Source organism: Gavialis gangeticus, unplaced genomic scaffold, assembly GCF_001723915.1.
Source record: "Gavialis gangeticus isolate Ggan-Ray unplaced genomic scaffold, GavGan_comp1, whole genome shotgun sequence".
NCBI classification, from domain to species: Eukaryota; Metazoa; Chordata; order Crocodylia; family Gavialidae; genus Gavialis; species Gavialis gangeticus.
The window spans coordinates 121,543,345-121,556,492 of record NW_017729032.1 but is presented as its reverse complement, the minus strand read 5'-3'; the positions used below and the strand labels follow the sequence as shown (position 1 = coordinate 121,556,492).

Here is a 13,148-nt window from a genome sequence, read left to right as displayed (position 1 = left end):
GCAGGCTGTGGAGTGGATGTCTACACAGTCAGGTGGGTGGCCAGCTGGCTTAGGGTCCACACCCAGAGGGTGGTTGTTCTTGGCCTGGAAGGAGGTGGGGAATGGGGGTCCTGCAGTGTTCAGTCCTTCGACCAGTGTTACTTAATATCTTCATCAGTGATTTGGATGACAGTGTGGATAGCACCCCTCCAAGTTCTCAGATGATACCAAGTTATGGGGCAAAGTTAACACACTGGAGGACAGGGAGCAGATACAGGCCGACCTGGACAGGTTGGATCAAGGGGCGGAACAAAATAGGATGCAATTCAACAAAGATAAATGTAAGGTATTCCACCTAGGATGGAGGAATCCCCAGCACACCTATAGGTTGGGGGATGACCTCCTCAGCAGCTCAGAGGCTGAGAGAGATCTTGGAGTCATAGTTGACTCCAAGATGAACATGAACCTGCAGTATAATGAGGCCATCAACAAGGCCAATCGCAACTTGTGGTGTATTAGCAGATGCATGACCAACAGATCAAGGGAGGTAATGCTCCCCTTCTATGCGGCATTGGTCAGGCCGCAGCTGGAGTACTGTGTCCAGTTTCAGGCGTTGCACTTCAAGAGGGACACGGAGAATCTGGACAGGGTTCAGAGGAGGGCCACTTTCATGATTAGTGGCCTCTGTGAAAGACCCTACAAGGGGAGGTTGAGAGATCTGGATCTCTTCAGCCTTCACAAGAGACAGCTGAGGGGTGACCTTGTAGCCACCTATAAGTTTTTCAAAGGAGGACAACAGGAATTGGTGATGCGCTATTTTCCAGAGCACCCCAGGGAGTAACTAGGAATAATGGGTGCAAACTAGTGGATAGTAGATTTAGGTTAGACATTGGGAAGAAATTTTTTACAGTAAGGGTGGCCAGAATCTGGAATGGGCTTCCAAGAGAGGTAGTACTATCGCCTAACTTGGAGGTCTTCAAGAGAAGGCTTGATAGTCACTTGGCTGGGGTCATTTGACCTCGGTCCTTTTTCCTGACAGGGGCAGGGGGTCAGACACGATGATCCATTGTGGTCCCTTCCAACTCTACAATTTATGAATCTATGAAAGACGTACCAAGAGAATTTACCATAGAAAAAGAATCATTGTTGCAAGTACTGTCTATGGAGTTTAGTATGGTACTTTTTAAAAAAAGGAACAAACCTTTTGGCTAGGGACAGAAATTACATATAAGCCAGTATAAGTGATCAGAAACCAGTTCAAATCTGTAAGAACAGAAATTTGGTGCACATACACCGCTTTTAAAATGGCCCAAACCGGTTTAAGATAAACCTGGATGGATGTATTATCAGACTTAACTGATTTAGGTTAAATTGGTTTATTGAACTTCTGTCCCAGATCCCCTCCAAATTCAATTCAATGCACAATCCCCCAGCATCCCAGAATGCTTTGCAACTCCCCTGCAAACTCCCCTCACAGGGTGGGCAGGCTAGCCTTGGCCCAGCCCATCTGCTTCAGCCAACCAGGGAAGCATGCTTTGGCATCCCTTGGCTTCTGGCCTTGGCCACTGCAGGCATTTCATTGCATTTCCAGAATCAAAAGTGAATGTCTATTTACTTGCTTATTGGTTTGCTCTATGCAGCTTATACTAACCTACGAAGACTGAATTGATTCAGCCTCTGGCTTTTTGACTGTCTGTACTTAGCCTTTATTAAAAGCAAATTAAAGTTGCAAGCCTGTTATACCAAAAACCGGCTAATGCCCCAAACTAGATGCCAAACTTTGGAAAAAAAGGTATCCTTAAAAAGTGAACTGTAAGGGAGGAGAGCCGGAGCCAGGGCCGGGCTTGGAAAGAACCCAGCCGGGCACGAGCCGACGTTGCCTGCACGTGGTGGTCAGCGGCGAGCGGCGGGAATTTGAACCCTGCAGGAACCTGGAAGTGGGAGGCACTGGGGCCACCCGGGCCCATTCAAAAGGAGCACCGGCACAGGCAGAGAGGGCCGGTGTTGACAGAGCCGGGTCCGACAGCGGCAGCGGCGGCAGAGCCGGAGCCGGGAGAGCCGGGTCCGACAGCGGCAGCGGCGGCAGCCAGGTAGACGGGTCCGACGGCGGCAGAGGCGACGGAGCCAAGCGAGCTGGGACCAGCAGCGGCGGCGAGGTAGACGGGTCCGACAGCAGCGGCAGCGGCGGCCAGGTAGACGGGTCCGACGGCGGCGGAAGCGGCCGAGCCGAGAGCGACGGGTCCAGAGGCATAAGAGACGAGCAAGCCAGGCCCGAAGGCAGGGGAGCTGCCAGAAACAGACCTGAGGCAGGGCGACTGGGAGCAGTGGAGCCTGGGACGGCGGCGACGGAGGCTGACGATGCCGAGGCGAGGAGAGCTGCGGAAGCCGCAGCATCCCAGCGGACCATGGCCCGTAGACGGAGCGGCTGGATTTCTGGGGTAAGCGGGACCCCGGGGCAGGGGTCCGCACACCAGGCGGGAGTCCTCAGAAGGGTGAAGAAGCCAAGGCGCCGCAGGGAGTGGCACAAGACCCGTAGGGGAGTAGGGCTGGGATTTTCGGTCCCCCCCTTTTTTTTTCCTTACAATTTGAACTTCTCGTACTTCATTGTGGGGGAGAGGCCTGTGGCCCACCCAAGACACAGGAGGCCAGGGCGAGGGTGTAGGGGTGGAGGAGCCCTCTGGACACCGGCATCCGGGGCCAAGCCGGACAGTGACGAAGGTCTCATTACCGGACGGTATGCGCTGTACCAACTGAACAGCATATCGAATAACATCAAGTCGTGGCAGGCGAGGCAGGCACATATGCACGTTTGGGTTGAGTGAGCCTTCATTGTCAGTGGGGGGAGGCCTCGGTCCCTTCCCCAAGGACCTGGGAAGGGAGGGACACAGCCTAAGAGAATCCACTTACATGAACAAAAGGACAAATTTACATATGTAGAAAGTTAATGATACTTAGCAATATTCTATTAATTTGTTATTCTGACCATATACTTTTACAAATACTAAGGAACAAATATTTGGATGAGCAGTGTAAACTGGGCAGGATGAAAAATGATTGGAGTAGCTTCCATGAGACTACTCACACGCTTAAAGGTAAGCATGTGCTTTGTGGAACGAGGGCCTAATTTGTTAATTTCCAGACTTTCTAGTACTTGGGTATGGTAGGGTCTTGTCAAAGAATTCTTCCAGTTCTCTGTCCCAGGCACCACTATTATTCTGAATGGTATGAAGAAGGAGCCCCATTAAAGGAAAAATATGCTAAAAGAATATACTAATACTTGCACAGAAAGGGATAAATTAGGGTGTGAGTGCGTGACATTGTAACTTTAATATTTTTTAAACATAAGTTTTAAAGGAAGCAAATTAATAAAAAAACCAGAAGCCTTATCATCCAGTGTGTAATATTTGTAATGTCTGCACTGGGCACTTGATTAACTGTATTCTCTTAAATTAATTAATAACCATGGATCCTGGTTTTCTCTGATTTAAAAAAATCCTCAATTTTTGGGTTAAAAAAGTAGCCCAAAATCCACATTTTTTCCACAATGAAAATGAAACATCACTAATATATAGATGTATCTATAGTGGTGTTTCATTTTAATCATGGGAAAATGTGGATTTTGGGATATTTTTTGATCCCAAAAATGGGGATTTTTTTGAGAGAAAACCAGGATCCCTGCTTATAACACTTATATCCATCCATAAATTACTAGTTTAGTCCACATGGCTCTCTATTTTTGTCTCCATTCTCCTCCAGCCTCCCCATAAAATGTTCTGATAACTTTGATTCCCACTCCAAATTCCTTACTATCATTATATTACCCTTTTTCACAGAGATTTGATTGCCCCAGAATCATGATAATTAGTTTCTGTGCCGAGCAGGTTTTCTTATCCGTTATCTCTAGAGGTCTGATTAGGAGAAACATTATTAAGTTGGTCATGAGCTGTCAGATTCAGTGATGTGGACAGTTGAGAAGAATCCCATTTGCACAGCCATATTGAACTTGTCAGGATGGAGAACTTTACCAGGGCCTGTCCAAAATTGCTGCTGAGAGGAGCTCTGCCAATATATATTAGGTGATGTAACATACCAGTAATACAGCAGTATCAGGAGCTTTATATTACTCTTCCTGAGTACTGGCTGTCTGGTGTCATGTTGGTAAAAGCTTTCTTCACATGCTTGAGATCAATACTGTCTTACCTAACATTCCTTCAGATGTTTGCATCAGAAACTTAACACTTTATAGTTTTGTTTCTCTACAGTATCTATTGCCATTGCAGCAGCTTCTCACTCAAGCTGGCAGTTATGATAGAGAGAGAACATTTTAAAACTTTATTTCTTTACTGTGAAACCCTGTGACAATTGGCTTCACTTGCCATCCTCCTTCCCTGAACCTTTTGCTTCTCATTTTCCTTTCTTTTCCCCTTCTCCCCCCACCCCCCAAATGGACATTCCTTGCCTATTTCCCCATTCCCACTAGCAAAGGAGGATTAAAATTAAAACACATTTCTACGAAATATTTTTCTTAGAAATAATTAGAGAAGGTGCATTGCTTTCTAGTTATGTTAGTGCCCTCACTTTTAAGAACTCTAGAAGTGTTCAGGCTACAAACACATGCACAGCACACTGGCATTTTCAGGTGCTAGGTGCATTGATACCAATTACTGCTGAATTCTACTAGTTTATCATTGCACTCTGTGATGAGATACATTCATACTTAAGTCATGAACACTGTAAGGTAAAACAGCCCTTTTACCATATTTATTCAAATAGAAGATGACCCTGATTATAAGATGACCCCCAATAATTAGCTTCTATATATGGGAAATTTATAAATTTGTTACAGTTTTCCAGGTATAGAATCCAATTTTTTTGAGGTTTGCCTTGAATTTGTCCCCCTCCCACCGCTACAACAAGGAAAATAAATAGTGGGGAGGGGGGATGCAGTTAGCCCTTTCCCCTGGCAGTCCCTTTCTTTCCCCTCTCCTTACTGTCAGACCCTGCTCTCTCTGAGCACAGGGAAGTGAGGAGTAAATCTGAAAACAATAACCGTGAAATTGAACATGGCTAAAGCAATTTACATGTAGTACCCATGCACTTAGCTTATCTAGAATAGATGCCCCATACCTTTTTTTCCCCCTCCATGCTAATTAGGGAAAAAATAACTCCTTTTGCATTCAAGTAAATATGATATTACTGAGGTAGTTTGTTTTCTTTATCACCAGCTGGAAGGTATTGTCTGGACAAATAGCAGCTGTTTCAAACCTTTCCAATATGCCCAGTGACATGGCCTGGAGTAGCATTCTTCGAAGTAAGGACTGCTTTCAGAGCTGCACATTCAGTTACTACCCTCTCACCTTAAAGTGAGAAGGACTTCTCCCTTCAAGCCCTCCACTCCACTCAAAGGGAAGGAGGATCCAAATGCCCATATTACAATCCCCAACCCATACCAGTGAAATTAAGTCACAATCAATCATACAGCCTCAATATTCCTTCATTTCCCCAAAATACATCAGGCCTATGAGAAAGTCTTCTGCATTGGACATGTCCAACCTTCAAATGGAACCACAGGGTGACATTTGGCATTCCAAACTCATGGGAAAATAAAACATTTTATAGTGGTTGGTATGGAGTCTAGGAGGAGTGGGACAATACTTAAAAATATTTTGTCTGATTTCTCTTCATACTTGTAACCATGCACAGAGAGGAATTATCAGACACAGACAACCTGTCAAACCTCAAGAAAGTCACAAGAGCAAAGGAAGTTCTGTTCCATGCAGCATTCAATCATCCCAGACTCGGTGAGCAACTGTTCACCAGGGTACCCAAGGGGAAAATCTGGAGCAGTGGCCACAGACTCCTGAAAGAGCAATTCAGACTCAACATTAGGAAAAAATTCTTCAGTCAGGGTGTCTAGACTGTGGAATAGGTTTCCTCCAGAGGCGGTGCAATCACCTACCCTGGAAATATTAAAGAGGAGACTAGACAGTCACCTTGCTGGGGTCACCTGACTCCCCATTATCTTTCCTGCTTGGTGCAAGGGGCTGGACACAATGATCTTCCAAGGTCCCTTCCAGCCTTACAAACTATGAATCCCTGAGGGACACAAAAACTTCAGTGTTACAGTGAAGGCTACTTGGAGCACTCTCCAAAGCTCAAGGCAGAGCACATTGCCTTGGTAAAGGACATGATATGGGCACTGCAGAGAAAAACGGGGGTGATGTTATAGAGGTTTAATACTTCAGTCCAACACTCCAGTGTCCTGCAAAATGTATAGAACACATGATGCTGGTGCCACCATTTCAATCAGCCTTTCTAGATGTCCTTCTCACCACATTCTACCCTAAAGGAGAGGGAAAAAAGAAAATCTTCAGAGTATGTCAACTTCAGGAGTTTGGGTGAGCACTCCTGACCGGGCCTAACTACTTAACTACTAGGGCTGCGTGAAATTTCAATGAGTGTTTTGTTTTAAAGCTGTTTCAATGCATTTTGAGCTTGAAACAGCAAAATTGAAATGAAACAAAAGGCTTTGGAACCGCTTCAAAAGTTCTGAAAATTCAAAGTTTTGAAGCAGCCTGGTGGCAGGAGGCAGGGGAGAGCCAAGGCTGCACTCTGCTTCCCACTGCTGGGTAGAGCTCCATGGAGCTGGCAGAGCCAGTTGGAGTGCAGCCCTGGCTCTCCCCTGCTTCTGCCTCCTGCCACTGGGCTGCACTCCAACTGGCTTTGCCAGCCCCACAAAGCTCAGGCCAGCAGTGGGAGGCGGGGGAGAGCCAGGGCTGTGCTTTGCCTCCTGCTGCCATGATGAGCTCCATGGGGCTGGCAGAGCTGGTTGGAGCACAGCCCTGGCTCTCTCCTGCCTCTCCCACTGGGCAGCAGTGCAACTGCTGCCCCACAGAGCTGAGCCTGGAGGCAGGAAGCAGGGGAGAGCCACTGGCTAGGGCTGTGCTCCAAGTGGCTCCACCACTGGCTCTCTTGCCACTTCCCACTGCTGAGCTGAGCTCCATGGGGCTGGCGGAGCTGCTTGGAGTGCAGCCTGGGAGTGGGAGGCAGGAAGAGCCAGGGCTGCACTCTGAGCGGCTCTGCCAGCCCCACAGAGCTTAACCTACCCTCCCAGCACTGCTGGACTTCTGGGGGCGCGTTCCCCCAGATCTGCACACAGGATGACAGGAGGATGCTGCTGCTGCCTGAGGCCAGTGATAGCACCAGTCTTCCCAGTGCTGGGTGCAGGCTCCACTCAGTACCAGTCTTAGGTGGCAGGGGCGGCCTCGTGTCATCTTGAGCGCAGATCCGGGGGCCTCCACCCCCAGAAGGGGTCCAGCACATCCCCACAGCCCTCCCAGGGATGTCGGCCCCAAGATCTGCAAACATGATGACAAGAGGCTGCTGCGGCTGCTTTGGGCCAGCAGCAGCAGTCTTCCCAGAGTTGGGCTCAGGGTGTGCCCAGCGCTGGTCCTAGGTGCCAGCAGCAGCCTCCTGTCATCCCAAACTCACACTCCCAGGAGGGGACCAGCACATCCCCACAGCCCTCCTGGGAGTGCGGGCCCCCAGATTGGTGTACAGGATGACAGGAGGCTGCCACTGCAGGCAAGTGATTCAAGTTTTGCTTGTCAGCAACTTGGGGTGCAGTTCCCCAGAAACTCCAGCACCTATCTCCTTGAAACTTGGCAGGCTTCGTGCCCTCTGAAGGGGCTGTGATTGCTGCAATTTTCATCCAGATCAGGCAAGAAATGACAAAGGTATAAGCATTTTTATGATTCCCCATTATAGCATATGGGCAAAATGTTGAAACGCGTCAAATCAGCGAAACAGTTTTGACGAAACAAAACAAACAGTGCTTCAAAACGAAATGACAAAATGAAACTCTGTCCCTTTGAAATGGGGAAACAGAAGTCAAAACGAAATGTTGCTGTTTTGCATAGCCCTATTAACTACCCATGTTTTTCAGTTAGTTCGGTATTCTCCTATGTTTATCAGAGAAACATTGTTAGCAATGCTTTTTTAAAATCTGTAAATGTATTTTCTATGAACTTGTTTATTCAGGTCAAGTTAAGCCCATAAACCAAAGAACACCAGTTACTCCAGGCTATTTACTTCTAATAAGAATAAACTAGAACACATTTGTCTGTTGATGGAACATTCATTGGCCAGCTACACTCTGGCTTTAAAGTCATAGACAATGCATCTGTAACCCTGTTCCCCTGACTACTTGGGCCAGTTCATGGTGCCCTCTCTGGGCATCCACCGTTTTGAGAGGATCTCCTCCAGGACTTTTCAGAATTCAGCATGCATTGATCACACGAGGCACCATTGTGCTGAGAATCATTCCCGTCTTTTCACAAGGCATCACTCTGCCTCTCCTTTCAGCGTTCCAGAAGCACGGTGTGCTGACATTCTGCAGCTGCCCAGAAAAATGTTAAACTACTCATTTCTCGTGTCCAACTGTCCAACAAAGCAGAGGCTTAGAGCACACAGTGTTTGAGTGCCCTTAATCATTCCAGCAAACAGACACGTTTCTGAAAATTCATAGCATCCTGGACTTTCCCTGATCACTCCTAATTAGCATGTGTGTTTCTTCCGCAGTGATCAGGTAAACTTTGCAGTGTGATATGGATATGCCTTTGGCTGTGCACCAGGGGTAAAGAATACGCATTTTTGGCCATAGCTACAGGTCCAAAATGGCATCATTACAGTAAAGTGAATGGAGGCCAGGAAGGGATTTTTGGGATGTTTGACCACAAGTACAAGAATTCCTGTAGTTTCTGGTATGTATCCCACAATGCACTGCATGAAAGAAAAATCAAATCACAGAGCATAGAATGGAGTGGTGGAACTGGGTGGAACCAAATCCCAGTGCACTGTGGGATACCTGCCCAGAGTACTGAAGAGTTAATCTGCACAAACACAGAAATGTCGAGATGCAATTATTAACTGCTGTAACAGATATCAGGGACTGATTTCAGTTCATTACAATTAAATCTGGCACTCAAAGTGAACAGTGGATTGCTATAACATCACCAAGCAAACAAGGCCTGAATAAGTGAAACATGCTCATGTGAAATCTAAAGCAGACCCTTGTGAAATTCCAAGGGTTCTAGGACTGTTAGAGTTTAAGAATGAATTACTTTAGTGCCATTCATCTGAGGGTTTCAGGCCCTGTAAATAAGAGCCATAAATTCCCTGTAAGATGTAGACTAAATTGTTTAGACCTCTCCCAGTATTGACAGAGGTGTCCACAGTAGTTTCTAAGACTCATACAGGCTTTTCTAAAAGTAGATTTAGCAGACCAGGGCTGTGAAACAAAGATACATCCATTCTGCAGCTCACCTAAATAGTAGTATAATTAAGGGGGTGCACCTGTCCTAGATGCCAACTTTGGGGGAGAAGGGGAAGTTGCAAAAATAGGTGCCACTGCTGATGTTGGCCTGGTACTGTTATTGGTGGCAGTGACCTGGCCACTGTCACTGCTCTTCGCACAGCTTGCCCCACAGGGAGCGCATCTACACAAGATGCTAACTGTGCAGTAGGCGAATAATATTGTGCAGCAGCACGCCACAGCACAAACAGTGCTAGCACGTTACTGCGCATTATTATTAGGCTACTGTGGAGTAGCGTCGCTGAAAAGGCATTTGCCAGTGCTACTGCACAGTAACTCTGTTTACTGCACTTTTATTTAGTATTTGACTATGTAAGTACTAAGTAATACACAGTAACCACTGCACATAGCATCTCATATAGACATGCACACAGGGTGTAGAACTGCCCAGCTTTGCCCCTGCATATGGATATACCTAAGGTAGCCTTAAACTAGCTCGCTTAGTTGCTGGTAGCAGAGGAACCATGCTAGAAAATACCACAGAACCGGGTGATCCTTTGAATTATTTAACCTTGTTTCTGGGCTGGGTATTGCAGCCTGCTCTGAGGTTGGTGCTGCCGTAGGTACACAACTAACAGCACCTGAGCTTCTTAAATGAAAGCTAATTTGGGACTGTCCACAGGAACTGTAGATACTGTCATGACAGCAGTACAAATATACCCAAATCCTATACTTTACATTCAAAACAGACCTGTCTCCTGTGTTATTGTTTCATGCAATTTCTGAAGTAGGAAAAAGCATCTGAAATTGTGATATATTCTGATATAGCTTCTCTCCACACAAAAGTCTAAACTGCATGAAAACATTAATACTCTAAGTAGCCTTGATGCAAAACAAATAATATCTCCCTATTATTCTTCATATTTTTGTAGGGGAGTTTAAAGACTAACAGTTATGCAGGAAGCAAAGAGCTGATGCAAGGAGGTTGTGATAAACTGCAAGAAGTTGTTATTGAATAAGTGGGCAATATTGAAGCTGTTTTCCTATCCTGGCCTACAGTCAGTAATAATGATGATATACTGAGGTTCCAGAAAACAAATAGACAACTTTGTTACTTTTTGAATGGCAGTGGTTTAATGTTTTACAAAAGACGACCCTGTGCTAGTTTTGTTTTGTTTTTTAAGATTAAGATGATGTATTTTGTAGTTTTTCAAAACAAAGCGTTAACATTTTTTTTTAATGCTTGCTTCCCCCTGCATGTAACACTACACTGTGTTTGCACTGTCTGGTTAAAATTAGATTTCCTAAATGTCAGTTCAGCATATTGCTGCCATCTCATTTTAACAGGAGCATGTAGCTTGAAGCATTTGTCAATTTCTTATCTGTGTTGTTATAGACCTCTAGTAAGCAAAAGCTAATTGGAATGTGCATACATTTTATTTAGAGGATTTATGCATATTCATGGTAAATTTACTATTGTTGTGCCAAATTTAGTTAATCATTGATTAAATAGTTCTAAATAATAATACTAAAAAAAAGTTAGAGGACAAATGGTGCTATAATTTCATTCATTTTCACAGTACTATTTTGTTGGTCAATTTTATCTGTGTGGCTTTTAAATTTTCACATGGGTAAATTCTCTTTGCTGGCAAGGACAACACTTGCAGAAGTGTATTTAAGTCATAGGGTGTGTCTACACATTGCCGTATGGTGACATAGCTATGTGCTACATCGCTGTATGATGCTATGTAGCAATCGTTTGAGTCTACACATGATTGGTAGCTATGTTGTTGTAGTGGTGCACTCCCCTGGTATACTATGCCACTATGGCCACATAGTGGTGAAACATAACCATGAGCCGTGTGCATGGTGCAGTATGGGTGGTTACTGTGCTGTGCTTTAATATTTCCAAAAGGAAGTACTAAAGCATAGTGCTGTAGCAATGTCGCTGTACAGCAATGTGTCAAATTCCTCTTTTGTTAAACCTACAAAAACATTTCCAATTTATTCAGTGGGACTATGATTTGACCTATCTAAAAGCCCCTTGTGAATTCTCCCCTAATTAACTTTCTTGCAGTTCTCCTAGAAGGTAGGAGCATAAGTAGAGGGGTGGATGAATGGGACTCTGGGCTGGTGCCCCAGCTTAGGAGGAGCTCCATAATCACCCCTCACCATGTGGAGTCTAGTGCTGGTAGCAAAAACAGCCCAATGTTGCTCTTGCAGCGCCAGCAGCTGGGTTCCTAGAAGCCATGCTGTTGCTGTAAGAGCTACAGCTAGGGTTGGCAGACCACGTGGCAGTGGCTGCATCAGCAGCCACAGCCAGGGACTGTTGTAGAGTCCCCAACTCCGCTTGTTACACCTCTTGCTGGAAAGTTTTGAGATGTTGGCTCTGGCCTGGATTTTTTCCCTGACTCCATAACAAAACTTCTTAGGCAGAATCCTATTTCACGTTATGACCCAAAATGGCATTGATCCATCTGTATAAGTACTATTTTTGGCACTTACACACACTTGGTGATTGCATGGTACTGGTAGTGTGGATATGTGGCACGCTCTGTAGCCGAACGTTTGCCTATTCACACAACACATGGAACAGGATCAACAGCTGTGCATGAGTGCCAGAAATGGATTTATGTGGCTTATGGACAAAGCAATATTCTGGTGTGTAAAGTGAAATAGGGTTTTGTTCATAAGTTCTCTTTGTACCTCAGTGCACCCCTTGGTGGGCTGCTCCCCTCTGTTTATTTGCCCCAGCCATGCAGGGGGGTGCAGCTTTAGCGAGGTCCGTTGCCCCTAGGGTAGGAAGGAACACTGTTGCTTGCAGCTGAATAGTGCTGCTATGTAAATTAACATTTTAAAGAGCATCTTTTTTAGTATCTCAAAATATATCAGCAAGATACTTCTCTATACATACATAGGGGAAAAAAACCCTGTCATCGAAAAGACCTGAATCTAGTAGAAATTCCACGGTCAAAGGTAAACTGCTCACATTTCTTTTTTTACAGTTTTACAGATTACTCATGCATACTTACTCTATCTTGAACTCATACCATATATATTTAAATGTTAGTGCATACACCGGTGTTTAACTGATGCTGGCAAGTTGCTTCATTGTACCGGTAAGCTTAAATTAAGCATTTGCTTCCCCTCCTTAGTTGTTACAAGTGTTCTAAATCTTGTCATTGTTATTTACCTTTGTCATCCTGATGTATATGTAGTTTCATACTAAACAGTAGACAGGAACAAGATGTAGGTCATCCAGCCTTCTGCCAGTCAGCAAAGCTTTGCTAGTGACAGTAAATTTGTCAAAGGTTTGACCAAGACACCTGTAATTGTCTTACAGTTCTGCTTTCACCTCCTTCCATGAGAGGCCCGTACATACAGCTATCAGGTAGTTATTTCTAATATTCTGTTGTTTTACATTCATACCATTACTTCTAATCATATACACAAAAATGGTGACCTTCCTCCTTAGGCTTGCACCTTGAATTGCAGTTATTTGAGGATAGTACTTAAATGTCCTCCACTGATTGTTGTTCCTTGTGCCCTTAAGTTATAATAAGATCACATTTACTTACCTTCTAATTTGAAGATGGTGAAATGTGGTCTGCAGTGAAAAGCCCCCAGAGCGTTCCCTGCACAGTTCATCCAAAGACCCTGGAAAACCCAAGTTGCAGTGATAACTGAGGATGCTCTGCTAGTTACTTTCCACTCGTTTGATGCAGTGGCAGCAATAATAGCACCAATTCCACCGAAACAAAATATAAAAGCTACAATCTGTATTCCTAACATGCTTCTTGAATCTCACTGTATTCTGAGCAACTAGCAATGTCACTGTGTGGGCAGGGAGTAGTAT

General features: G+C 45.1%; 1 protein-coding gene across 1 annotated transcript in view; it reads right to left on the bottom strand.

Annotated features, from left to right (window-relative positions):
* CLDN10 (claudin 10) overlaps positions 1 to 13,148 on the bottom strand; it is a 131,187-nt gene extending 118,039 nt beyond the window's left edge. The window contains exon 1 of the mRNA XM_019524763.1: positions 12,871 to 13,148. Coding sequence (XP_019380308.1) covers positions 12,871 to 13,084 — 214 coding nt within the window. The 5' untranslated portion in view covers positions 13,085 to 13,148. The remainder of the gene's footprint in view (positions 1 to 12,870) is intronic.